The sequence below is a fragment of the Colius striatus genome, chromosome 1, assembly GCF_028858725.1.
Source record: "Colius striatus isolate bColStr4 chromosome 1, bColStr4.1.hap1, whole genome shotgun sequence".
Lineage (NCBI taxonomy): Eukaryota > Metazoa > Chordata > Aves > Coliiformes > Coliidae > Colius > Colius striatus.
In genome coordinates this window covers 182,921,502-182,949,179 of record NC_084759.1, presented here as the reverse complement: position 1 = coordinate 182,949,179, position 27,678 = coordinate 182,921,502, and the positions used below count along the sequence as shown (strand labels likewise).

At 40.3% G+C, this 27,678-nt stretch overlaps 1 protein-coding gene across 2 annotated transcripts in view; it reads right to left on the bottom strand.

The window, feature by feature from the left end:
- The window catches only part of CPED1 (cadherin like and PC-esterase domain containing 1), a 143,052-nt gene that overhangs the window by 93,194 nt on the left and 22,180 nt on the right, over window positions 1-27,678 (bottom strand). For both annotated transcript variants that reach the window (XM_062017855.1, XM_062017846.1), the window contains exons 4-7: window positions 18,311-18,417; window positions 16,239-16,314; window positions 5,742-5,901; window positions 4,113-4,281 (exon numbers count right to left, since the gene is read on the bottom strand). In XM_062017855.1, coding sequence (XP_061873839.1) covers window positions 4,113-4,281; window positions 5,742-5,901; window positions 16,239-16,314; window positions 18,311-18,417 — 512 coding nt within the window. The remainder of the gene's footprint in view (window positions 1-4,112; window positions 4,282-5,741; window positions 5,902-16,238; window positions 16,315-18,310; window positions 18,418-27,678) is intronic.

Sequence of the window (27,678 nt, the reverse complement as noted above, 5' to 3'; positions counted from 1 at the left end):
GCTTTCTTGCCTGCTTGTTGCCAGAAACAGAATGTCAGACTAAGCATGTCTTTGATCTTCCCCAGTCCATACAGACTATCCTTCTTATATCAGTGAAAAGAGAAATGATAGGACTCTAGATACTATGAGAACAGAAAACAGATGGCATTTATATTGTTGCTCAGTCTCCCAGGAAGGTGAACATTACAGCATTTGATTCTCTACACAGGCTACTTGCAAGAACAGCGAATTGCATATGGCAAGTTCTTACAGAACCTAATGAACAAATTTAATTTTATTCCCAAATAACCCTGCAATCTAATTGATTAAGAGTTGATGATAATTTTCTTTTGTATTTGCTCCTGCTAAGCGACAGGGAAAGGCTACGAAATTAAAAAATTAAACAAAGGGGGTTGAGTTGTTTGTAAGATTTTGCTCTTTATCTGCGTGTAGGTTTGCATTCTGTCACATTAAATATCTGTAGCGATTACTTGAAGTAGTATCAAAACTAGCCACTTGAGGGCAATACTGCAACCTAATTTTCACAGTGTTAGGCTCTAAGCCAGACCTTCACGTCATATTAAAAAACGTTTTTCCTGAGTAGGTTGAGGGTCCAGTTTTATTTGCAGATATCTTAAGTATAATAATTTTAAAAATATCTCTTTACACAAGTCTTTCTTAATACACATGGAGAGAATTTCAGTGATAGTTTTTATAGTGACTTGCACCACATCAAGCTCAACAGCAAACAGCTTTAATAAATTATGTTTACTTCACTGCAGAACGGGAAAATCACTCGAGACCACAGTTTTAGCAGAGGGTATAGAGCACATCCTTTTGTTAAGAACAGGGACCAGGCTGGGAAAGGTTAATGGCAGGGCAAAGGAAGCACTTCACAGTGTGTTAAACCTTGAGATAATTAATCATAAATGACTGCTTCACCCATCAGCTTCTATAAAACAGAAAATTATTCAGGGGTCAGCCATCTCCTCGATACACATGCACAATGTGCATCAACGTGAAGGGAATGACTACACACATTGACAGAGACCCATCCCTAAATTGCTACCATATGCAAAATAGAAAGCTGCTATTTTATTATTAATTTCTCGATGCACAGCTGGTCTAAATAAAGGGTTTCCAAATTTCCTCAAGGAAAGAAGGCTAGTACACAAGTCTCATAGCAAAACATTTCTGTGGCAGAAAGCCATTCTCTCCCCCGCATCTCCTATGTCCTCCCAACTGGCCCAAATCTAGAGTCACACTTTTGCCACTCCTTGGCTACACACAAAATCTTCATGCTAGCTCAGGATTTACCTTTTTTTTGCTTTTTGAGCTGAGATATTAAAATATGTATAATCCAGAAAAAACTGACGGTGAGCAAAACACACTTGAACTCTTCCTGAACTGCCATTTGGCTAATGCTTATTCAAAGAGTCTGAAGCTTTGACACTATGATTAGGTTAAGTAAATATGAGGTATAAAAATTATTTCAAGCCATTTACTAACAAAGAAACAGAGGGAGTGCTTAAACTCCTGAGGTTTTTTTATACAGTTTCTGTTAATCACTTGGTATCATCTGTTAGCCTATCTTCAGACTTCTCAAAAATCTCTCCATATATACTATATTCTGGTTACTTCTATCAATTATAAAGGGTTGTTGTACATAGGGGATCGAATTTTACACTTAACATGCTGGGTTTGTGATAGCAATGTTGTAACCAAGTAAACCACAATTGTGGGTGAATTTCTCATCAATAATAGTTTAATTATATTGATATGAAAAAAAATCATGAGCAGAAGCCTATATACAATATATTGTATATATTGTGCAACATTACTGAAAACAGTACATATATATGATGGAAAGCAGCAGATTAAGATTATTCTCATCTGTTATTTATAAAAATAATAATAATTCAGTCATCTGGTCTTGGGGAAAAACATATCAAACACTAGTCATTTTTTCCAGAACAAAGTCTCCTCTGTAGACATGTTCATTATGGGTATTCTGTCAATCAGTGGAAGAACAGGTTTTTGAGATCCTTTTTGTCTTCATTGGCTATTGACAGACTGGCACTTCACAATGTAGCAAGCAATTTTTTTCCCATATAAGAAAGGTGGCAGAAACTGAAAGCTTAGGAGCTTCATGGACCATATTCCCTGGCTGGTACAAATGTGCAGCTCCACTAGCTGCTTGGGAGAGGGTATCACTGCTGGCATTGTATGTCCCACTGGCAACAAGGGATGGCTGCATGAAGTTTATGGGAAACTTCGTGTAATTTCATCCCAAAGGATATCAATGGTTGAATTCAAACCTTCCCCCAGGTATTGTTTTCTGACCAGTGATCTCCCGCCTGATGCCTCAGAATCAAGCACGGAAGCCTCTTGATGATTTTCCCGGCAGTGCTTTCTGGCCACTCCATTAATTCCCAGTGTTCACTTCTCCTGGAGACTACTCCCTGACTCCTCCCAGGCTCTTCATAGGGCACGCTGTTTATGTTGAGAGATAGTCTTATACACCCTACTTTCCATCATTTTGTTAATTTGCATTTCAATCTATACATCACTACAAATGTGATTTCTGAGGCGTCTATTTTTTGTTTATTTCTTGCCATTTTGACAAGTCTGCCTAGAGCTGTAGAAGACAGAACACCACAGCAGCAGTAACCAGATTGGAACTACTGTGGATGTGCTGCTGCTTCCATCTATCATTTTTATTGCTTCTTCACATGCCAAAGTGCTCTGTAAATGATGGCTGGCACCCTGTTCAGCAGACTTTCCTCAGCGGGAATTATTTTACAGAGCCATATCACAATTACTAATGACTGCTAGTCTTTAAAGCAGTCCCTACTTCAGCTGCAACAGTAATGCTGCTGGACATTGTGCTATTTTAATAAACATAAAACAAAACTGAAAGCCAAGGTTTGAAAGTGACTACCCATTAGTCTTCCTAAATGTAAGGGGAAAATAGATGGCAAAACACATTTTTCTCTGAGGCGGGCAAGAGAAGTAGGTTTATCTCACCTAATTTTGGCACGTTCTCTAAGAATGTCATAGTCCACTACAAGGAAGCAGCCACTTTTAGCAGGAAACTCATCTCATCCCAAAATTAGTGTCTAAATTGGGTGGGATGATTTTTTCTCTAGAGGTGTCTGTTTCTCCAATAACTACAATTAGATAATGAGCTTAGACTAGGCACTTCATTTTGAGAGAGCTAAAATTGTAAAACATACCAAATGGCTGGCATCATCAAGAGTCCTGAGAGTGACACCATGACACTCAGACTGATTCAAAGTTAAGACCCGCTCCTACTCCAAGAGGGCCAAATGTACCTAGCCTCAGATGGCTGCTGCAGGAGCTGATCCATGTGACTTCAAGAAATCACTGCCACTTTGTGGCTTTATTCCTTCAAATACAAAGGAGCAGCCACAGAACTGAAGTTCCTTCATGAAGAGCTGCTATATTGCAAGCATAGTTTCTTGCTGAAAGAATAAAGGAATGGGAAGGCAAGTTTGGAAATCCATAGAACTGCTGAGCAAATTAGACATGGAGACAGGGGTTTCTCCAGGTGCCTGGAGATGTCCAGTGTTAATCCAGTTAAGGCACGTGTGAAGCTTCCTTCTTCACAAAACCAAGACCATGAGAGACACACCCTCTCCGTGGTATACTTCCTTCCCCTTATTTAGAAGTACCCTGACCCTCCTCCATTCTGCTTTACTGCACCTAAAAAAGAAATCTAAACAAACTATTTTAAATATTTACTTTCCTTTTTTACAACAGTGTCAATATCTGAGCAAAAGACCCTACTGCGTGGCAGCCCTCCCCCCCACTGTGCTTTAGGGAAAAACACAACCTCATAACTGCTGTCAAATGCCACCAATAAAAATGGGCTTTGAGGAAAGCAATTCCCAGGGCCCTTCACAACCACCACTGCACAGGGCAATTTTTCCCTGCTGCATGAATCATGCCCCGCTCATTCTGAGACATGAAAGCCACACATTAGGAGAATATTCACCGCCAGCTGTAGACTGAAGATAAAGAAAGGGTAAAAGAGAAGAAAGATAAAATTTAATTTTCTGTCTCTGTACATTGCCTGCAAGATGAAGAAAATAGGAAATGAAATGGTTTACCTTTACAGAAAAGTGCTTCTTCTTGGGTGGATGCCAGACAGTGGTGGTTGAGTGAATGAATGCCCGCAGAGGTGTTAAGGATGTCACAAGCACGTAGGCTTTGATGATGACAGAAAGGTCTTGACCTTTAAGGATGTCCTTGTGGTCTGGTGGAGCTGATAATTGATTCCTGGAAAGTAATAAAAAGGCATGGCATTAATGAAGTACATTTGCAAATGAGGAAAATGAGCTATAAGAAAATAGCAAAATAGTGATACTAGTGTAAATAGGAAATTAGGGGTTTTTTTTTCCTCCCAAGTTAAGCAATGCAGTAGATGAAAACACACAAGTTGGCAAAAAGCTTTACATCAAGTCTTTTTACTGATTTCAGTATTTTAAAATCTTAATTTCCATACATAGAAAATAACTATGTTAGGAAGGAGTGAGTTCTGAGAATACATATGGATAAATGCATTGTTGATATACTGTAATTGATACAAACCCAGGATATTCAGAGTGAAGGTAAAAACATTAAAGAAATTCAAGCAGCATAAATAACAGAAGGGCATGGTCAAGGTTTTTAAATTTAACACTGTTTTTTAGTGAATTCAGAAAAAAAAAATATATCAACAACCCTATGGAAAGACTGCACTATTGTTAGCACTTTAGTCTAATGCAGGGACACAAACATGTGGTACTGTATGCTTTCCCTAATGCAAGCCATAAACTGTAATTCCAAATGTTATGAAAGAGGATAACACCAAGAAATATGCCATAATAAATCAGCTAACCATAAATAAATCATGCAAGCTAACTTTGTCTAGGGAGTGACATGGCTCTCTATATACTGGCCTACAGATCCCATAGTCTACACAGAATCAGCCATAGGAAACAGGACAGAAGAAAAACCAGCCAAGGGAAAAATCCGTTATTTAAAATCTCATTACTTGGGGAAATCATATTCACAAATGTGGTTATTATTCCGCCTGTTAACATCTCTGAGCATCAACCTAGCTCATGGTAAATGCAATGAGAAGATGACTGTACAAAATATGGGTCTCCAAGACTGACTACTAGCACACGACAGGACTGTCTTCCCATTTCTGCGTAATCTTTGGCAATATGTGGCCTTTCCAGGCCTCAACTTTGCTATCTGTTAAGGGACTCTCATAATATCTATCTTAAAGAAACCTTTTTCTCCTCTCTGCAGAATGGTAGGTCCTCAGACCATAAAATCTGTGTGACACGGTAACACAGAGAATAGCACTTGGTACACCAATTCTTAAGTATTTCCTGGTTCTTCACTAAAGGAATGGCCTCTGTTGAAAGGACTACATATGTTTGACCGGTAAAGGTAAGGCAGGGATGGGAGCAGGAAGTAGCTCAGCCACCATGAGACCTAAACATTCAGAGATGTCTCTGGGTCTGTATTTGTCTGTGTAGGTGTTTCGGAACCTTCAACATAAAAACTTATCTGTTCACACACACAACATGTGCAAGCTTGGCTACTACAGAAACAAACATTATGCAAGTCTCAGAGATGCACTACATCTACTGCGGTCTCTGTTGCTACGTTCTGCGCCCTCGACTCTCATGTAACCGTCGGAGGAAGCCCCGGCAGGCTCTGAGTGTGCGCCCCCGGTGGCTTACAGTGGCCGTGCGCTGGCGCTCCGCTTCCGCCGCTCCCGCGGGTGGGCAGCGTGTGTGCGGCCGGCGCTCCCGCCGCCCCGAGACACGCCGCGTCCGGCGCCGGCCCGCCGCGGCACCGCCGGGCCCCAGCACTCCGAGGCGACCACTGGCAGCTGCAACTCTGAAAAAGTACCAAGGCGAAGAGAAAGAGCGTTAGAAGGGCTTTGAAAGCAGCAGTCAACTCCTGCTGTTGAGACAATGTGTAAAACACAACAGGCAGAGAGAAGCTACCAACGTCAGCAATAAAATGTAAAATAACAAATGTTGAGACTATAATCCTTTCGGGATCTGCTAGCGGAGAGATTTACACCCACCAGGCACTCCCTTCCAGCTGCAAGATCAGAGGCTCAGCTGCAACTCCCACTTGATAGGTGAGTGCATGAGTGCTGCATACAAAAAGCATCTAGTTCCCCCACTTATAAGTAGTGATCCTCTCTTTCCAAATACATACCAAAACTTTGTTTCTCATGTAGTTTTAATTATAATTAATGGAGATAAGAAATGTATTTGACCAAGGGACATTGCCACTGTAATCACACAGCTCAGTAAATCAGCTTCTTTCTATGTTCACCATTACTGAAATCTATGTGAGAATTTGTTTTGCCTGTGAACACAGTGGGAGTGGGACTGATATACCAGAGTCCTCAAGATTACTGAGGCATGTGACTATTAATAGTAATCAAAATATTGTGATGTGAGATCAGTTAATGAGTGATATCAATTTTCTGTTTTTATTGTGCTGATAAAAAGGCAGAGAACCCTTACTGTTATGCCATTATTTCATGTAGAGTGGTTTTCATTAACTCTAACACACCTCACGTTTCAAGTTCTTAAGCAAAAGTCAGAGAAAAGTCAAGCTGTTCACATCATTCCCAAATCTTCTTAGTTATTCTTTTTAATAACACACAGCATCATGCTAATGTTATTAATTCATTTGTATAGCTTTTTTTTTTAAAGTATGTACTTTCAACTTTGGTACATGAAATGAAAAACAAAACTGAAGCTGTATATCTCACTGTGAGCTCTGAGCAGCCGTTCAAAGAAAAAGACTATTCATTTTCGTACAGATCCTGTTAAAGTGGCATTGTGATTGTCTATGTTTATTTGCCGTTCATCAGATCAGCTCAATTCCACCTTCCAAGCTCAACTAGGATCTAAAATTAATCTGGTCCTTTGCCTTACATGCACCGTTTAGCAGAATTAAAGGCTTTACTGGTCAAAACCAGGCACTTATAACACTTCATGTTCAGGTTATACTGTCATTGTCATCTTTGTGTTGTGCTATACATTATAACTGATTTGGACTTTGTAAGTGAAGACCTGTTTATTGATGGTACAGAGACAAAACAGGCTACTGTCTGCTGTGCATTGATTACAGGATGTATTTTTTGCATGGCAAGGTTTTGGTAGCAGAGGATCTACAGAGGTAGCTTCTGTGAGAGGCTGCTTAGAAGCTTCCCCCTGGTGGAGCCAATCCACTGCCCAAGGCCAAGCCCATCAGTGATAGTGATTAAGTAAATTCATGGAGGACTGTCTCTGTGGGAGGGACCCCACACTGGAGCAGGGAAAGAGTGTGAGGAGTTCTGACCACAACCCTCATTCCTGTGCTTCTGTGCCACTGCGGGGGAGGAGGTAGCAACCCAGGAGTAAAGTTAAGCCTGGGAAGAAGGTGTAGGGGGGGGGAAGGTGTTTTAAGATTTGGGTTTATTTCTCATAGCTTACTCTGATCTGTTTGGCAGTAAATTAAACTAGTTTCCCCAAGCTGAGTCTGTTTTGCCTGTGATGCTAAGTGCTGAATGATCTCCCTAACCTTATCTCAACCTGTGAGTCTTTCATTATATTTTCCATGTCCAGTTGAGAAAGGGGAGTGACAGAGTGGCTTTGGTGGGCACCCAGCATCCAGCCAGGGTCAAACTACTGCACAGGAATAAGCCACTAAACTCCCATTCAGTCATTTATTTAGCTGATTTGCTTCTGAACATGTACAGGGAGCAGATCTGTTAAATCAAGTTCTATTTTTCCATATCTGCCTTGTAAAAACACAACAGCATTTCACTATGGGGTGTTCTGCCCTGTAAAGAGATAATGGCATTTCACCATAGCAATTTGCAATGATCCCACAGCAACTACTGCTATGAATCATTTTAGTTCCCTAACTGAAGCCATTGTTTTAGCAAAGTAGTATTCTTAGGCTTTGTCCTTAGGCAACAGAGAGAGGGAGAACAGTACATGGAACACTGAAAGAAATACTGGATCTGAACTGCTCTCTGAAAGTGTCTGGTTTTTCATTAACTATGCAAGAAAATTTCACTTACAGCTGCAAATAATTCTCATCAAGTTTATTCATACAGCTCTGGTGTTCAGACAAAACCAGAATGCCTCAATGTAAAAAAAATGGGAAACCTGCTACCTCTTTAAAAACGTTAAACAAATTCAGGGTGTTGGTTAGCATTGGGAATTAAAAAAAAAGGGCAATGCTCATAAATTGTTCCTCATACAATAGAGCATCCCGTTTGCATGGTGCCTTACACACCTCTGTTGGTTTAGTGTTAGCATCCATTTGGGAGAGAGCCCATTGCAAGGTGGCTGGAAGAAGAAGGGGCAGTGAGATTGCCACAAGGTGCTTGCTCCTTTGAGATGACATACAGCATGTACACCATCAGGCGGAGTTAATAGGGAGTGACAGTCCCTCCTCACTTTGGTAAATCTACTCCTAGTAATCAATGAATACAATTATCATACTAATAAAGAGATGTCAGTAGTGCTGAACTGCAGCACACTAAGCTGCATCAGTTCTCATGGCAACTCTTCAACCTGCCTTTGCACTCAAATGCAGTAACTGTTTATTAGAGCTGTAAATTTTTTAATCAACATTATCATCAATGAAAATTGGCCTGCAGTGCCTTCACTGTTTGCAGTAATTACTATGTTTTTCCATTTTGAAATCACTCTACAAGCTGTTGTTAATTAACCAGTCTTTTTGAAGTATGTAAATAAAAGCAACATGTATAATAGGTGAAGCAGGCTTAGCAGTTGATATGTCAGGCATATGTCTAACTTATGAAACCAGGTTAGAAGGAGTCCCAGCATCCTAGTGTTATGTCCAAATTACATCTCTTTCAAAAATTCAAATCTTAGTATCAGTAATTTTTGTACCAGACTCTAAAGATTGAAAAAGACATAAACTAGAAAAAAAAAACCCAAACATTTTCCCTTTTGGCTATGCAGTAATAGAAAGGCTACCCAAACTGCTGCTTCTCCTTTTGCTGCTGCCCATAATGATGCAGTGTGCCACAAAGGACCTAAGGACAGATACCTGCTTTCACTTTAAAAAAAAAGACTTCCTCAAAATTCTGGTTTGAAGGTTTCTTATGTGGATGTCTCTGAAATGGTGCCATTGAAAACACTGTCAAACTGCACCACTCTACCCCTTCCCAGAGTGTTCTCCATGATGCCATTTTGAGGGATAAGGAAACCAGTATGAGCTCTCAGCTGAATTCACGCATTAGCCCTCTAGCCGCAGCAACAGGTGAAACACAGATCTGGGACGTAGGAACAACTAGGGAGGGCATATGTGAAAGGGAGGTATAAGATCCACTAAAGCAAGTCAACACCTCTAGGTTAAAAAAAAATAGGCACCTCTTTGTCACATAAACTGATGGTAGATTACTGTTCTGTCAACTGGAGTCTCAAAGTACCGCCAACAGATCACTTGGCAGCAACAGCTCCTCCAGTGCAGCGGCTACACTGACATCTAACGAGGCCTTTCAAGTATTTTACAAAGCTGTGACTTCTTGTTCCCTCTCTCCTCATCTCTGTCTCCCAAGTTATTTACGTGTCATCAGCTCAGAGTTCTGAAGTGTAACGTGAGATTCAGAGCAAACACAATGAAAAATAGCCAGTTTAAGAGCTACAATGTGTTGGTGCGCGGAACTGTTGACAAGGCTGCGGGCACATTGACTGGTGGTAACAGAACACTTAGGTCAACACTAACATCTCATCATCTGGAAAGATCAGGAATTCAGCAGCAAAGGACACTACTATTTCAAGTAAGTGAGTATCACAGCTGAAAGAAAAGGAACCAGAAGATGAATGAGAATGTGTTTTCTTCTTTATTCTCCCTTTTGTATTACCCTTTGATGTCACTAGGAGGGTTACACTATGGTGGTGTTAATTTTTTTTACTTTGTTCAAGATCAAATAGGCTGTATTTTATACACTTCAAGCATGGAGCAAGGAACAATTAGGACTATTGTCTGTGAGAAGAAGGTAATTTTGTTTCTAAAGTGCCCATCAACTGTCAGATCTGTTAGAAACATTCCAAGAGCAATTGAGTCACCTTGGGAGATGTTTAATGAAGCACAAAGTTAAAGATGGGGTGAAGTGCAAGTAAGGTGCTGCAGTTTGTTCAGAGCCCAGCACATTGCTTATTTCTTCCATAAAGGACATTGTTAGCTCAGCACATTTTGTACTTGCAGGGTCTTCATCCAATTGCTTCCCTTTTTAGCTGGAAGACATCACTTCAGAAATGAAAGTACATTAATCCTGAAAGTATACAGGAGACGGTTTCCATCTGCATAGAAGCCTTCTGAATTCTCTCCCAAAGGAGAGTGATAGTTACCTTATGTCATTTCTCAGCAGTTTCTGCAGCATAATATTCAGGAACGATAACAAGTTCTCTCTGTCAGCCTTGCAGGTTACCTCTCTGACAGGGCACCTCAGTGAGTTAGAACTTCATATTGCATTCTGTGCTGCGATAATCCATCTGCCTGACTGGTATGGGCTGCTGAGGCACAAAGAGCTTATTTCTGGTACAGACCAGGCAGCTGCATTGCTACAACCTGGTCCTCTTCTAGTATTTACAGCCAGGCAATTTTCCAGCCACTGTAGGTTGGAAAGGTGTGTTAAACAGCTGCAAAGATCACATCAGCAGATCCTTAAAAAGCTTTCTCAGCATCTGAGGCAAATTTGTGAGCACCTCCAGCACTTGGGGATTCTGATCAAAATAAAGCCTACTATCCAGTACCTTTTGCTCAGTCACATATAGCAACCTGACCTAAACTGAATAACCATGAAAGTAATGAGCATTAAAACTGCAATTTTTTTCACTTTTCTGTGTTGATTTTGGAGGATGGATGAATTCAAATCGAACTACCCCTACTACGTGCCCTGAGGTCATTGCTGGCTTCTCACAGAAAGCAGACCTATTCCATTTAATTGCCTCTTGTTATCCATTTGACCTATTGGATGAAAAGACTCTGAAATAAAGGTTAGTACTCTTCTATGGCTTACATGTTATGCCTTGAGGTTGCTAAAGAAAGAGCGAGAACCTTTAACACTCCATTTTATAACCTACGCATTTAGCAAAGGGTGGCTGTGAAACTCAAAGCAGATGTTGAGTGTTTGAAGGAAGCTAGGAAGACTAGAGGCAACCCCAGCCTCCAGTGAAGTCCTGGAAAAACCTTCATGAGCTTCACAGGAATATGATTTCTTGCCTGATACTTAACACTCCTGTGATGATTTTGACATGTGTTACAAGCTTCATTTGCAATGTGCACATTGATGGAGGTTCAATGTGCCACCCACTAGTGACCTTTGATCTATCTGTCCTTAAAGGTTTTCATATTCAAAAGTGCAGTGATCTCTCTCTCTGTAATGCAGTTAATCTGAAAGCAACCCAATTTGAATATTTAGAATGGAGACATTTCAAACTACTAGTCATTTCTGGAAACATAAATGATCTAAAGTATGTTTAGTAAAAAAAAAGTTTGTACTAAACTCAGTGAAAATGCTATCTGACTGTTACATGATTAGAGACACAATAGTACGATTTCTGTACAATTCTGTACTAGTAACAGGATAAAATGTGGTATGGGCCAAGTAATTAAATTAATTTTGCTACTTTACATTTTTTAGTCTCTTCATATTTGTTGTTATTGCAGAAGTATGTTTGTTGTAAAACAAATAAAGTCCTGGCTTCTTTAGTTTATAATCAAATTAACTCAAAAGAATGAGATGCTGATTTTATTGGCCATTCTTGAGGCTTATAGCAGCAGCAGAAAGGTAATACACACAAAAGCAATCACAACCTGTGTGCAGACATTTATAAGGGCCAGCTGGCAAAAAAATACATAACCCTATAAAGAATCATGTTCTTGTCACAGAGATGTTGAATTACTACAATAGAAAATAAATCTAATATATAATTTTTCTCTTAGGTGGACCTATTGAGCCTTGTTTCCTCCCCTCATCTCATCATCCTTTCTGCTGACTCTAATATAACTCAGGGATTCTGGGGACAGGCAGGGCTGACTTAGTAGGCAGGGAGAGAGGAAAACTGGAATGAAGTTAACACCAGAGAATTAACAAATCACATAGTGAGAGCAGTCACACAGCTGCACTGTCATGGCTCTCCCTCACACCCAGTCTCATAAGGGTTGTGCCTGTCTCAAGACCTTCTGTGTGATTAATACTTCTAGCCAGCCGTGCAGGGAAACAAGTGAGCATGCAAGGCTGGTAGACACTCCTGAAGTCTCTAGTAACACTAACAACAAGAAATGCAGAAGGAAGGCATGCAGCAACAGTATTACTTTAAAAATAATCACTGATCTGGATGGGTAGAGAAAACACCTCTGCATGGCACAAGCCAGGAGCCTTCCTTGGTCGTTTAGTAGCCATACCAGGACTTCCGTCATGGCCCAAGTCCCATATAGTGAGCAGACATCAGGAACCTGATTAAAAACGGACAAGTGCCCTGCAAAAGCAGGAGTGAAACCAGTATTCTCAGACTGAGTTGCAAGCACTTAGCGTCATCTGTCTTGAATTTTAAGATCCATTACCACTCTTATGCCTCATCGCAAACCCATAGCTGCATGTGCCCATCCTCCAGTAACTTCTCTTAATCTAATTTATCCACACACATAATGTATTTTTTACGTTTTTGCTCCTCTAAACTCTTCTGCCAGTTTGGTTTTCCTAACCTTTTTTCTATTCCCATCTTTTCTCCTGTCTCCTAAAAAGCAGTCATCATTGGTATGTGCATCATTTTTCCCCCTATACAGATAGAAGCAATCTGAATTTTCAGACTGAAAAAAAGATTTTCCATTAAGGAGACAAAGCAAAGAAACAAGCACTGACTTGATATTTTCTATAACTATTTTTTTTCCTAAAGTAATACCACAGGGGTATGAGATGGGGCATGCTCTCTGAAATACAAAACCTAGCAGCTCCACAGCTGCACAAATAAAATAATGTTTTGTAAAAAAATATACTTTACCTTTGTACCCACTGCTTATCAATATCAACACTGCCATACCCACAGTAAGTCCAGTAATACCATCCTCTCAGCCTTGCTGCCTGATATTTCTTTCTATGACTTAGTGTGTCTTTAATTAGATCATATAATTCTTGGAGCAGCAACTTTGTGTTTTCACTCTTACAGGAAATTGCTTGGCTCCTTAGGGGGCTGACTAAATGACAAGCACAGTAATAACAAACCAACTGATCCTCTTCAACAGGAATTGCAGAGAAGCCCTATTGATTCAAACACACCACAGTGAAAGTACATGACTGATTTGAACGTAAACAAATTCTTTCGTGGAGGAAATACTGCTGAAAACTGCTCTTTCCCAGAATAATTTTAAAACTGAAGTTCAAAAGTATCCTACTAATTGGCACCTTTCCTGTTGCTTAATAGCAAGGTTTGCCAGAAGATGCAAGCAAAAGAAAGAAGTGGAGAGATGGCTTTATCAGATAAATAGAAGGGGAGAATATTATCTGAAATCTTGGCTCTAGAAGTGTGCTTTCATTTAGGACATTTTGTCCCCTTACCTGAAAGCAAATGATTTACCCTTCTGATTCTAATTCCATCTTTTATTTATGAATTTCACTCGTAACAAATTAGATGTCACGTATCCAGTGATATTGAATGGGATTTATTTCTGGATTGAGGCACTTTGAGGTCTGGCCTATGCAAAGACAGCCCCCTGTGTGCCACACTTGAGAGTTCCCATTCCTGTCAGTGGACATCAGCATAGCCTATACAGACAGTGTGGAGCAATTCATCTAACTCTGCATTATGCTGAAAGTAAATGCTGTTCTGGCTTGTGCACTCCAAACTGTACATCTATTATTTTTGGGAGTTTAGATACCAAATGGTAAATGGAGGTACCCACAAAGGCATCTCCTGCCACCTAGGATATCATAGAATATCCTTCTGAGCCTCCAGCTGCTGGACCAAAAAGACATAGGTTCTGTGCCAAATCTAATCTGCCCCTACCATTAAGTGTCCTGTACTCTCCATGGAGTCTTAAGAGGCATGAGACCGTTGTGTTGAAACAGCTCCCTCAGCCCCTAGGCCTCATGCTCGTGTGGAGACACCTAGATTTAATAGATGCCTTTTTTTTTAAACTTTAAAACACTTCAGCTAATTTAGGTTCTAAGTATTTTTTTACTGGTAACTGAAATGTGAGGAGTGGGCCTTTTTCTATCTGACAGTCCTCCAGCAAACGGCTAGAATAATTTTCCATTACTTGGTGGGCAGGACTCATACCCCTGCTGCCAAGCACACATACTACCTTTCAATGGGATTTCAGCATCAGTCAGAAGAGCTTTTGTGCCTGCCAGGCAACACTAATAATGTAAGTATGGAATAAAATGTTTACAAATGGCCTTTCCCCAAGGAGGAGAAAATACTGAACAACAGACCACTTGCACAAATCAACTTGTAGCGCAGTTTATGGACAGCAGTGAAAAACTGCATATTTGAAGGGGAAAACTCTGTGTGTGGTGAGTGCCTCTTGTGTTTGTGGTTTTGTGGTAGCAAAATAATAAAACCACTGCAATTGGCCTTTCTCCAAGTAGCAAGGCAGACGGATGTTTTTTAAAGCCAGACTGTAAGAACATTAATAAGACCTACCAATTCCAGAAGTCCTGTAAAGTTTTCAAAATATGCCCAGGTTTTTGCTTTGCTTTGTTTTTTTTCCTGAAACTGATACTACATCGGAATACTGATATATGAGAATTCTGATATATACTATATCAGAACCAAGGCACTAGGCATCACTGAAGACATACTTAAAACTCAGCCAAAACAGAATATATCAGTTACCTGGTATAAAATGATTTCACAATAAAAGACTCTCATGAGACCTGGATAGATATTCATTCTACTGCATGTTTCTTGTGATCAATTTTGACTAAGTACTTCACCAGGAAAATGGAAATGTCCATTTTAAACTGACCTTCAGCATACAGTTAAGGGAAACACTTCACATAGGTTTTAAATATTGGTCAACCTTTAAATCAAACAGTACAAAAATTGAAAGGGAAAATATGGTATACTTAAGTTAGGAACCACCTCAGCTTTAGTCAAGCATACAAATGTAAGGTATTTAATCTAAGCTGTTTGCCTAGACTCCATATACAGCCAGTGGTGAGAGGTAGTTGGCTAGTAAGTACCTGCAGAGGGTGATTCAACACATCTACTTTAAACACATAGTTTAGGATAAAAGTGGTTAGGAAGTTTAGCAAGTAGTGTTTGTAGGTGCTGCTCTCTCTTCAGTGACTTAAGGGGAAGACTACAGTACTGCAGCAGAAGATATCTAACATCAAAATGGTTAAATGAGGAACAGGATGGAAAAAGGAAAGAGGCAAGGCAAGGAAAAAAATCAGACTGATCAATCTTGTGTATTTGTGTACAACAAAGCTAAATACCAATGGAATAATTGTGGGGTTGATTGTTGCTGGATTGCAAAAAAAAAAAAAAACCAAAACAAAATTTCTTATAAACAAAGATTATTTAGTGAAGATAGATGATAAATCCAAAATAGCATCAATGCTGGATATTTAGTGTGTAACTGAGGTCATAATGTGTCTCTATAGTTTAAATATACCTAATATGGTGCACAATATTTTTTCCAGTTTCTATTCAAAGCTGAATTTCACCCATAGTAAATTAGAATTCTCTGGAAACTTGCCCATAACCTTTAAACTTTTCTGGTTGATGATCTTAATACACAAAGGCTTTTTATCAGTAAACTATGTTTGGATGGGAACCAAACTCTGACTCCTACTCCTTCTCCATGCCACAACATTTTTGTAAAGCTGAACAAACATATTACACCGAACACAGGGCTTTGAAGTGTAAACACCAATACCCTATATTAACACAAATCAGTCCAAAAATAAGACACTTATAACCAAATAATTTCTGCAGTATGCAATAGCTAAACAGTGCAATATCTTTACCTGAAAAGACACTGCATAATTCTAATCTGTATTTAAGTTATGTCTGAAATGGATTCTCATTCTTGCTTCCTTTTTTTTTTCTCCCTTATGTATTCATGCTAAAAATAAAAAGGAATTGTCAGCCTGACAATCTCATTTATTTCAGACGCTTGCTATCACCACTATTAAAATACCATCATCACTTTATGTAGATTTTAAGAAGTTGCATTACCTGAAAATGCTTTTGTTATCTGGCATAATCCCTCTTTTCTGCAAAGGAAATGCTGGATTTCTGGAAGTAGGTTTACCTATATATAAAAAATAGAAGCTTTAATTATTTCATTCAGAAAAGTACTCTTTTTTCATCAATGGGTTTGTGTTTTATTTATCAGAGACACTTCATGTGCAAATTTCCTGTCAGTGTCAAAAGGGAATTACAACTTTGCCATCCCTGCAAGATGGGATAATGAAGTTACAGTGTAGGCTCCTCTTCCACAGCCATCATAAACCAACTTTTTAGACTTACAGCTCTCCTCCTAGCTGCTGAGTTTTTCCACTTTTTCTATCCCCTTTTCAGTTTCTACAGCTTCTCTGTTCTCTGCCAGTTATCAATCACTGTCTCCCTGCATGGAAAGAGCATATGCCTCTTGAAATGCTGTGCTTGCAACAATGGTAAACTAACAGCTAAACCACATCAAGGCTCCTCAACAAATAGCTGTGTTGCACTGTGGTACAGACATGCCAGCAACAAGTAATGTTAGTCCAATATTTAAAGCTGTCCGAAGATAAGAACCATCTGGTTTAAGTCCTTACTGTGCTGCAGACTTTCTGAGTGAACTTGGACAATTCCTTTGATGACCTTGTGTCTCAGTTATTCATGTGTGAAACTACTGGCCATTGCACAGTGCTGTAAGGATTACTATATTGCACAGGATTAGAGGCTCAGATATGATAATATGGCTAGAATGAACAAAAAGCAGTTTACAGAATCCTGAGGTATTTTATGACCTGAGACCTTTGGGAATATTTTAGTCTAATAATTCCATTATTCCATGAAAAGTGTGGTGGAGGGAGTGGGGGGGTGAAGTGAGTCATGCTGCCCCACTGAAGCTGGGATTTATAGAGTCATGGAATGGTAGGGGTTGTAAGGGACCTCTGAAGATAGTTCAATCCCCCTGCTAAAGCAGGCCTGCCTAGATCAGCTCATGCAGGAACACGTCCAGAACTGAATCTAGAACATGTATATTTATAGCAAACTAGAACTGCTGTAAAAGTTTCACGCTGGATACACCTAGATAAGGCACCTCGTCCCAGGGAACCCAGTGTACATGCTCTTAGTTCTGACTTCTCTGGACATGCAAGTGGGGTTTTTTTGTATCCTCATAAACTTCATACCTGCACTGAATACCTTTTAAAAGCAACTTTGTTCCTCACAGTCCCTCAGAGTCTATACTATTGGGTCTTGACATTATTATCTGTGCCATTTTACTTGAAATACAAGCCAAATTGTATCCATAGTTTTGGCACATTAAAAAAAAAAAAATGTGCCCACAACAGGCTGGAGTGAAAAAGAAACCAGTCCTGAAAATGCCAAAATATATTGGCACCGCTGATGCTTTGGACTGTGAGCCTGCAGATTGCAGTGCCAGAGCAAGGAACTCTTATGAAGGGCCTGGAGGAGGACACTGGTCCAACCCACACATTATCAATTGTAGGAGCCCTGTCACTGTATGGGGAGGTGCCTAAATTATGTTTGCAAAGGATCAATTACATTAGATAAAACTTGATAGTGATGTAAGATGCGAATCCTTAAGTTAGTCCAGCTTTATCTTCTTCCTATGCTATTATTCTGACATATTGCAGGCTAGTTGTTTCTCCCTGTTTCTAATTTATCTTTCTGAATGAGGTAAATTGCTTGAATTTCCCTTGACTTCTGTAGATGCTTTTGCTGCCTGACTTGCCAGTTGAGGGTGGACAAGAACTCAAAAATTCAAGCTAAAGAAGAGAAAGGAAAACTTGACACTCAGTTGTAACAGTTTTCATTATTTAAACTGAAATGTTTACATCCAAAATAACACACTATGACCAAATGAAAAATTGCTTTTGATCACTGGGTGTGATACAAGGAAGAATTAAATCTCTCATTAGATCAGAAACTTGAAGAATTTTTTTAATTGCTGTTAAACCATGCTGCTGCAGTATAAAATAAGCATTGCATACTTTTCTTTTTATGAGCAAGTGCTGAAACTTTTGAGCTAGCCCTGTTCTCTCATTCTCACAAAGGATAACAGTATAATCTTGTACCTTCTGAAATAATTCTAGATGATGCAAGTCTTCTAATTGAATACAGCCGGTACCATCATTTTTTCTGGAAGATAAGCAGATGAAAAAATCCCAGGGGCTTATCCCACCTAACAGGAAAGAAAAGAAAAGAAGCTGATTAAGCGTATTGCGCCAGAAAGAAAATATTATGCAATTCTTATTTGAACAAAAAATACTTAAAAGCCAAATCCCGAGGAACAGCAAACTGTTGGTGTGCTAAGTACATGAATAACTGCAAGTGGCAAAAGGGAAGAAAGACATATTTACTACCACAGTTCAAGCTTTGGAACGATATTTGGGTATTTCACAGTTGGCACCTCCTGTTAAACCTAACTACTGATGTCCAGTACCCTGGTATTTGACCCTTTCAGCAAAGAAAGTTCGATAACATGGTGCTGCTTTAATTTGTTCTTTTCCCTGAACTCAGTATGCACACTTGTAACACACATCCATGATACACAATGTTATCTTCTGAGAGATTTCATTATTGGAAAGTAAATTTTACAGGAAGTGATACTCATTGTGCAAACAGCAGGAATTTCTAGCCTGAATTTTGATGTAGAAGCTTCCTAAATATTAGACATCAGATTGCCAACATCTAGAGCTGGTGCAGAAGTTGGAATTAAGTTGAACTGAGCAAGTGGCTAGTTTATGAGCCAGCTCTGATTCTTCCTCTCTGGGGCAAAGCTGACTGTGACCATGGAGTTCTGCTATCAGAATCATAGAATTATAGAATGGTAGGGGTTGGAAGGGACCTTTAGAGATCATCTAGTCCAATTCCCCTGCAGAAGCAGGTTCACCTAGATCAGGTCGCATAGGAACATGTCCAGGCGGGTCTTGAAGACCTCCAAGGAAGGAGACTCCACAATCCCTCTGGGCAGCCTGTTCCAAAGGAACGAGGGAATCAAGAAATTCCCTTGAACATCAGGAATCAAGAAATAACAGAGTCAGAAGTGGCTGCTTGAAGAAGAGACAAAACTAAATTGCACCAACTAAAACATTATTATGGATTAAAAAATACAAATAGGTCCTGGAGTTTCCCTGTATGGCAGTATGTGGTGTGGTATAGAAATGCCAATGTAACTTCAAACAAGCTTGGTCAGCTCCCTCAAGTGGCTATTGGATTTCTTCCATATAAAGCCTTTGTAATCTGGACTAGTTAGAGACAGTGGCATTTTACAAAAGATTAACAGAATCACTACATTTGTTTGAGGCACCATGAATATGTTCAATAAAGAGTAAACCATGTCAGTGAGAGGATGACAATTATAGATAAAGAACTTCCAAGCAGAAAAGGCAGCCAGAGAAGCTGCAGAGCATCCAAGGCAGACTATAGCATTAGGTCAAAGCTCTCTTGCAGGATAGTTGTTTTGATGACTGGTTGATTGGTTCTTTTTTCCCAAGGCTGGGAAGATTACATGCATTTAATCCTATTTTGTGCTATTCATATGTTATATCTCCCTAATTTTATTAATTACCCCCTAAATTTGGTCCCACTGATGGCCCACACAGGTTAATTCTTTTGGTCAGTTTCCCTCTCCAAAATGTAACTTTTTCCTATTCCAATTACAATCACAAACGCCAAGTAGGGTGAATATTTCACTTAAGGAGATTTAACACTCAATTTACATTAACTACAGTAATGAACTGATTGTGTAGAATGGGTCCAGGACTGTGAAAGTAACTATCACCATTTTTATGTTTATAAGAAGCGAGACAAAGCTGAAGAGATTAATTTTCAGTTATGCTGCATCCATTACTGTAAAGAATTCTTCAATTTCACATTACAAGAACCAGTATTATGGTCTAAAAATAATTAAGGCATATGAAATTTAGGCAAGACAGATTTACTACGTGCTCCAAGAAACAAACAAAAAACTGCAGGTAGATAAAAATGGTACAGATAGCAAACAAATGAAACATTAGAGAAAAGTACAAGAAAATACTTCATTTTAGTGTAAAAGATTGACAGTGTTAACAACCTACTCAATGACCTCACACCAGCTATATAATTATCAGATAAGCAAGATGTTATGCCTTTGACTAGTAAACACCTTTGAATAAATCATTATAATTACATATAAAGCACAATGCTTAGCTGTGTGCAAATTGAAAGGGAGCTGGAGGGAACTCCATTTCTCAGAAGCACTTAATTTCCTTCCCTTGTTTATTGTTACACATCCTGACCAGGGATGAATTTGATCCCTCACTCTAAAAGATATGCTGCGCTATGTATCATTTGACTCCAGGACACAGCAGAGTGATCAGTATGAATGTACTGAAGAGAAGACAAGGAAACAAGGGCCCTCAGACCTAGCACATTTCTGAGCCAGTGCCCAGGAAGTAGAACAGTTAACTGCTAGGAACAATTTTTCAGGAGGGGTTGAATGCCTGCCATTATTTGTGTTTTCTATTTAGAGTAATTAGACATCTAGCCAGTTATTTCAGTACAGAACAATCAGAACCGAAACACGTCTATTTATAGAAAACAGAAGACTTCCCATTAGAAAAACAGAGTACACCTAGTGCTCCCAGACTCAGGCTGCCAGAGCAGCATGACTTCTGTGTAAATGCACCAAGATATTCCTTACTAACTACACCTGAAAAAAAATGTCATTGGAAAAAAAAAAAAAGAAAGAGATGTCTGTTACAGCAGCTCTTTAGTTCTTGAATGGACACCTCTGTGACTAGATATGGCCTAGAAATTGCCTGTGTCATTCTTTTCACAGCCTAACTTTTTTGTGGAAAATTAATATCTATGACCATGAGACAAGGAACAGTTTGCGCTTGCTTGCACCATCACCCTAAAATTAACCAGTATACAAACACTAGAGGATAAAAAGATGAGAAGATTACAAGAAACATGACATTTGTTTGTCAAGAACATACCATGTAAAACTAGTCTTATTTCTTCCAACAGAGTAACTGACTTGGCAAACAAAGGAAATAATAGCAATGGAACATTTTGAGTTTAGTTAGTCTTTATGCAGTTTCCACATAACATACCTACATAGCATGAGCACACAGCTATTTGAGAAAATGAAGTCAACACTAGCAAAGTGGGATTTTTTTTGAAGCAGAACATTTATGAAAAGATTCTCCACTATATATTCAGTTCTGTTCAAACTGACAAATTGAATGATGGAATAACAAGTTCATGTATAAATAGCAAATGACACTAAGTTGGGGGAAAGTGCAAGCACTTTGAAAAACGTGATCAGAATTCAAAATAATTTTGATAAATGGTCCAAATTCAACCGGAGAACATTCAAACAAGTTAAAAGTGCCATAATTCAGATGAAGAAATCAGATGGACAGCTACAAGTACGACCTTGTGGTGAGTCTGGCTGGGATGGAGTTAGTCTCCTTCCCAGCAGATCGCAGCAGACTGTGCAGTGCTGTGTGTTCGATTTGTCAAGAGTTGAGAGTGGAGTCTGAGATGGATTTTATGCCTCTTGGCATCTCAGAGGGCAGCAGCATCAGACAGGCTGTGTGACAGGGTTTGGGAACATTGGAATTCTACACCTCTGAAGATCTGAGCTTCACTGATAACACTCCAGAGAAAAACATCCTTTGAAGCCTATTTCTGGTTATGTCAGCTTGGCTGTTTCACTTGTGCCAAGATCAGAATGCCACTTGTCGGACTGGGTGCTTTGTCTTTGTTAATGATATGACCATTTACAAGTTTTTCATATCACTGTTTCATTTGTAGGGTTATCCCTAAAGGAATGTCTCATACCTGGGTGTGCAGGAGTTTTCCTCTTAAAGAAGTATTTATTGGAGGTATTTTAGGTTTTTCTTTTCACATGTCTCTTGATAGTCATTAGCTATCATCAACTTGTACTCACTATGACAACAAAGAAGAAATGATCACTCTGCTGAGTGAAGATAACATAGGAAAAGATGGCAAGGTTTCTGATATTTTCTGAACTATTCTCCAAAGCAGCTGTTCACCTGTCCATGTACAAACCTTTCAGTTTCACACAGTGTGTTCCATGTTACTTGTTGAGACTAACTGTACTCTGCCATAACACACAGTCCAGTCCAGTAACCACCTGCTTAACTAGACAAATTATGCTGCAATATTTTGGCACATTAATTGCAGTACAGTATTATAAGTGTAAAAACCTCACCCACCCTGTGTATGAGGCTGAGATTGTATGAGTCCATTCAGAAAGTACTTTGCAGAGTTGCTATGTGGCTGTCAAGGAAAAGCTGCAGGAATCCCGAGGACAGTCCCTATTCACCCTCCTTGAAGAGGATCAGGGTTATATTTTGGTTCAGCTACTTGCTGACTATAAGAATATGAAGCATCAAGGGAAGCAGCCTTTGTGGAGGAGAGGCTGGCGTGAATCAAGTGGAATCAGCCTAATTCCAGGGACAACCCACCTGTCCCTGAACAGCTTAGCACAAAACATTGCCTTCTGCTCAAGAATTAATGTAGTCACATCTCAGTTTAGCATTTGAGGGTGAAATAGCCATCTGAAGTCCTATCACAGTGTCTCACCCATAAAAACAGGGTAATGGTTGACTATTCGGTATCTCTTCTGCAAATATTGCAGAGGGATGTTAGGTCTAACTACAAAATCAAATGGGGAAGCACTAGATGGTTCTTATTTTACTGGGGAGAGACCATGTCAGGCTAAGAATAATTCCTCACTGATTTGCATTACAGATTGTAACTCCAGCAACCTATAGTTTTTAACATGACATAATCTGTCAACTCAAGCTATGAAAAAATGCTGTCAAAATACTTTCTGAGCTACAGTAGAGTTCAATAGCAAACAAAAGGAAAATATGTAGTCCTGCCCCAATGACAAACACGTCAGGGCAATTCAGCCATTCAAGTGTGTTCCACTTCTGTGCTTGCACACTGTGCTTTGGGTGAATAGTCAGATTAGTCTGGTATGCTATCCACACATGGATGTTTTCTGCATAGCAAGCCTCAGTGAAATCAAATGCATCTAGTAATCCAATATGGTATGCTCTACTTGTATGCAAGTTAAAAATGTTTCCATCCTTAGTTGCTCCAAAATACTGGAATTCTTACTTTGTACCTATTTAATACACCAGGTAATCTACCAAAGTAAAAGCTGCTAGTGTTTCTCACTTGAACAAGAAAGCATTGTGGGCTTGAGACTTAACTTCCTCTGGGATGGAAGTACTTGGTACCTAGTTAAAGCAAATAGCTGCCACAGATCTGCCAAAGCGTAGGTAATCCTTCTGTGTAGGTGCTTCCTCACCTGCTGCAGAAGTGGAGAAGGAAATTGTCTGACAGAAAAGTCAGATTGAGAAATATTAGAGACAGGCTACTGAGAACGCATGGGGATGAAGAACCAGATGAAAACTGCAAAGAGAAGATGTGCATGTGGGGAGAAGGAAGGTCATGGAGTTGAGACATGCAGGGATCAGACTGGGATAAAGAAGTTCATGAGAAGGGCAGCTATATAGTTAGGGAAGTTCTTGTCCATATTCTCCATATGTCATAGACATTGGAAAATTTGCAACGATGTCCCTGTCCTGGTAGGAGGGTTTGGGACTGAGCATGAGAGGTGGTCATGTGTAATGTATGGATCAAAGAAAATAAATTAAAATATTACCAGATTTTCACACATGCATCCCACTGAGGGAGGAAGACCACACTGCATCATGTGATGAGGACAAGGGTGCTTGGCTCTCCAAGTCTCAGCGGAGAGGGAGGAACAGCTCCCCTTTAATCTGTGCCAAGAAGACTGCCTGACAAAATTACCTTTGGAAATCCCTCATTGCTACATGATCCAAATTATTCTGATAACTCTTGGGACTATATCCTGGAAATAACTTAATATCCTAATTCTGCTGCTATAAACTTCCCTTGTATCTGACAGGGCCAGTGCCTGTCAGCTCTGAGATGGACCTGTCACTGATCAAGGCCAAGCCAGCTAGTGATTGAGGTAATGTCTCTGTGAGTAACGTATTTGAGAAGGGGAAGAAGTTGCTGTGCAGAAGCAAAACTGCAGCAGCATCAGAAGGGAATGAGAATGTGAGAACATCATCACTGCAAACACCAAGGCCAGTGTTGAAGGAGGGGGAAGAGGTGCTCTGGCACTGGAGCAGAGATTCCCTCACAGCCCATGGTGCAGCCCATGGAGGCCACGAGGGAGCAGAGATCCACCTGCAGTATGGGGAGGACCCCATGCTGGAGCGAGTGGATGCCTGAGGGAGGCTGTGACTCTGTGGGAAGCCCATAGTGGGACAAGTTCCTGGCAGGACCTGGGAAACCATGGAGAGAGGAGCCCACATCAGAGCAGGTTTGCTGTCAGGACTTGTGACCCCGCGGGAGACCTCCAGCAGTCAGTTCATGAAGGATTGTTTTCCCTGTGGATGAGCCTCATGCTGGGTCAGTGTGTGACCAACTGTAGCCCATGGGAAGGACTCACATTGGAGAAATTTGTGAAGGACTGTCTCCTGTGGGAGGGACCTCTCTCTGAGAGGAAGCAGCAGCACAGTCCATCTGTAATGAACTGATCAGTGTTATGATAACTGATGAGTTATCTCAGTTATACTCACTTATACTCAACAATTCAAAAAAGAAGGAAGGGGTGGGGAAAAGTGTTTTAAGATTTAGTTTTCTGTTTCTCATTTCCACTCTCTGTTTTGGTTGTTTGTTAATAAATTAAGCCAATTCTCCCTGAGTCTGTTTTGCCCATGACTGTAATTGCTGAGTGATCTCCCTGTCCTTATCTTGACTAGAGAACCTTTTGTTATATTACTCTCCCCTGTCCAGTTCAGGAGGGAGAGTGATAGAATGACTTGGTGGGCACTGACGCTCAGCCAGAATTTAACCACCACAGTCATATGAAAAACCATCATGCAGTCATGAAGTGGAAGGATGTATCATGAGTCAGTGAGTCAAATCAAAGTTGAATAGAGTGCCTGTCACGGCTTTTTAAGACCTAACTGTGTGCTGCTTATTTGCATGTATACCTGCTCCCATCTGGTATTCACAAGGTTCTTCAATATTCCCCACTGTGATTTCATTTAATCTTAAAGAAAAGTAGCAGTTTAAATATGTGATGTGGATAACTCCATTAAGCACAGAGAAGAATGGCAAAAGAAGGAAACAAACCCATGCAGCAATGAAAGAGGAACAAACACACTGGGGACAGGAAAAAACTCTTCTTGACTGAATATAGAAATATAAGATGAAAAGCCAACAGAACCAATTGATGCAAAATCACCAGGATTCAAAAATTCTATTAGAGAAACTTTCACAAAAGTTTTGATTATTTTTTTCAAGGGAGGGGAAGAAAAAGGAAATTTAGGCCTGGAGTCTGTTATTTTACTGCAAGAAACTCAGAGGAAAATGTGTTACAGTTTTCAGACCCATGTCTTTGCTGCTGAATAAGCAGAGTAAGAGGGATGGGATAGGATGGGATTGCTGGTTCTGTGACAAAAGCCTCATGTACAGATGTGCCCAATAGAGCCCAGAGCACCCAGCAGCAGGTGGGGGAACCCAAATAGCACCTTGCTCTGGCTCCTCCCAGGGACATGGCAGGAGAGGGATCTGTCCACAAAAGACTTCTCTCATACCTATTCATGCGCATACACACAGGCACGAAGGAGCACAGAGGCATTATGCAGGGTTTAGGAAGTTCAGTAACCCTGTCAGAGAGACAAGAGACCCTGCCCTGGCCCCCCACAGCTGTCCCAGGGGAGACAGCCCCAGTGCCCATGACCATGAGTGAATGGGAGTCCTAAAGCCTAAGTTTGTGACCCATTATGAGGTGCATGGTAAGAGCATTTCCCAATTGCTTATTATGGATTATTTAGTGGAGGAAGGTAGGGAAAAGAAGACATCAAGGTGGTTTGAAGAGTAACAAGTATGGCGAAAACAGGAATAAAGGGATAATAAGGGCTTGACATCTCTAAGCAGTGGGCTGGTTGCTACTTTTGTCTGGCCACGTCCTATACCTGATCAGGGCAGTCTGTCCTGTCTTCTCATTAAATTCCATTGCCAGCTTTTTCCTGGCAGCCTGTATGTGTATCTGGGGCTCTAAGTGCAGCCAGCCTCTGGAGTGGGAGCAGAGCTCAAAGGGTGTATGTGCACGATGGCAGCAGCTGGAGTGAGTGTGCAAGTGCATCTGTGTGTGGTGGTGAGCAGATGAGGCTGCAGGTGCTGTTTTGGGTGCTGTGTGAGAGCTGAGGTGGTTGATCTGTGTGCCCAGCCATTCCCATATGTGTATGTGGGGTGTAGGTATGTGCATGCACTGTCTGGGAACACATGCACAGCCTCGCTGCTGGTTGGACATAGGTGCACAAGTTCACATCAATCTCACTTCTGTTAGGTTGCTGGACTTGGAAATCTCTAACTTGGATGAGTGTGTTCGTAGAAGCTCTAACAAAAACAAGAGGTACTGCAGCATCTTGCCCACTAGACTATTAACAAACCTGCTCATCCTGCTACTCTTACAGGAAGAGTCTGGATGTTTAGAGGAGTGCATGGAGCAAACAGAAAGAGCTTAAGGCTGTAAAGAAGATTCAAGTAGCTCCTGGGGAGGAGTTCTGCTCAAGGAAACCAAACTGCCAGTTTGAGTATATTTTCCATCCTACCCTTTACCTCAACCTTTCTACCACTCCCACTCTTTGCAAAAGGACATGAGGAACCTGAGCTGAGAAACCCTCTGAATGATAGTGCTAATGAGAAGTCATCCTTGACTTTAAAGGACAGAAACTGTGCTAGAGCTGAGAAAATAGCCTCTTCCCTTCTATGGATAGAGTGATGCCTCAGGATAAGCAGCTTAGGAATAGATGAGTTTGTTTGTCTTAATGTCCCATTTCAATCTAATTACAATGAATTAGGATAACACTTACATTGTAAAAAGTATGGTGTTTGATCACCTATGCAAGAAACAAACAAACATATAAAATCTGAATGGCAGCCCTTGATCACTGCATTTACTGTACTTGGGCATCCTATGCCAATCCTAATTAATGAGTCAGATTCCTTAATACCAAGAGGCAGGAATCAGAATATAGAAAAAAAAAAAAAGGAGAGAAGCTTGGAAATAGAGGCAATGGCTAAACTAAACAGTCTCAGGACACAGGCTCAACCACTGGCCTGCAATCATCGGCTGTGTTTGTTTTCATCTCCATGGGTGGCCATGCAATGCCCCAGGAGACAGCTGAAGCCAGCGACAGTTCCTAAAACTCAGCAAAGAGCAGGCCACCCTCAGTGAAGAGAGCAGAGTTTAGATACATGGACATGAGCCATACTACATCACTTGTCCTTAGGACCAGGGAACTGAGCCATTTTATTTATGAGTTAGACAAAATCACAAAAGATAGTGATGCAAAAATTAAGTCATGGC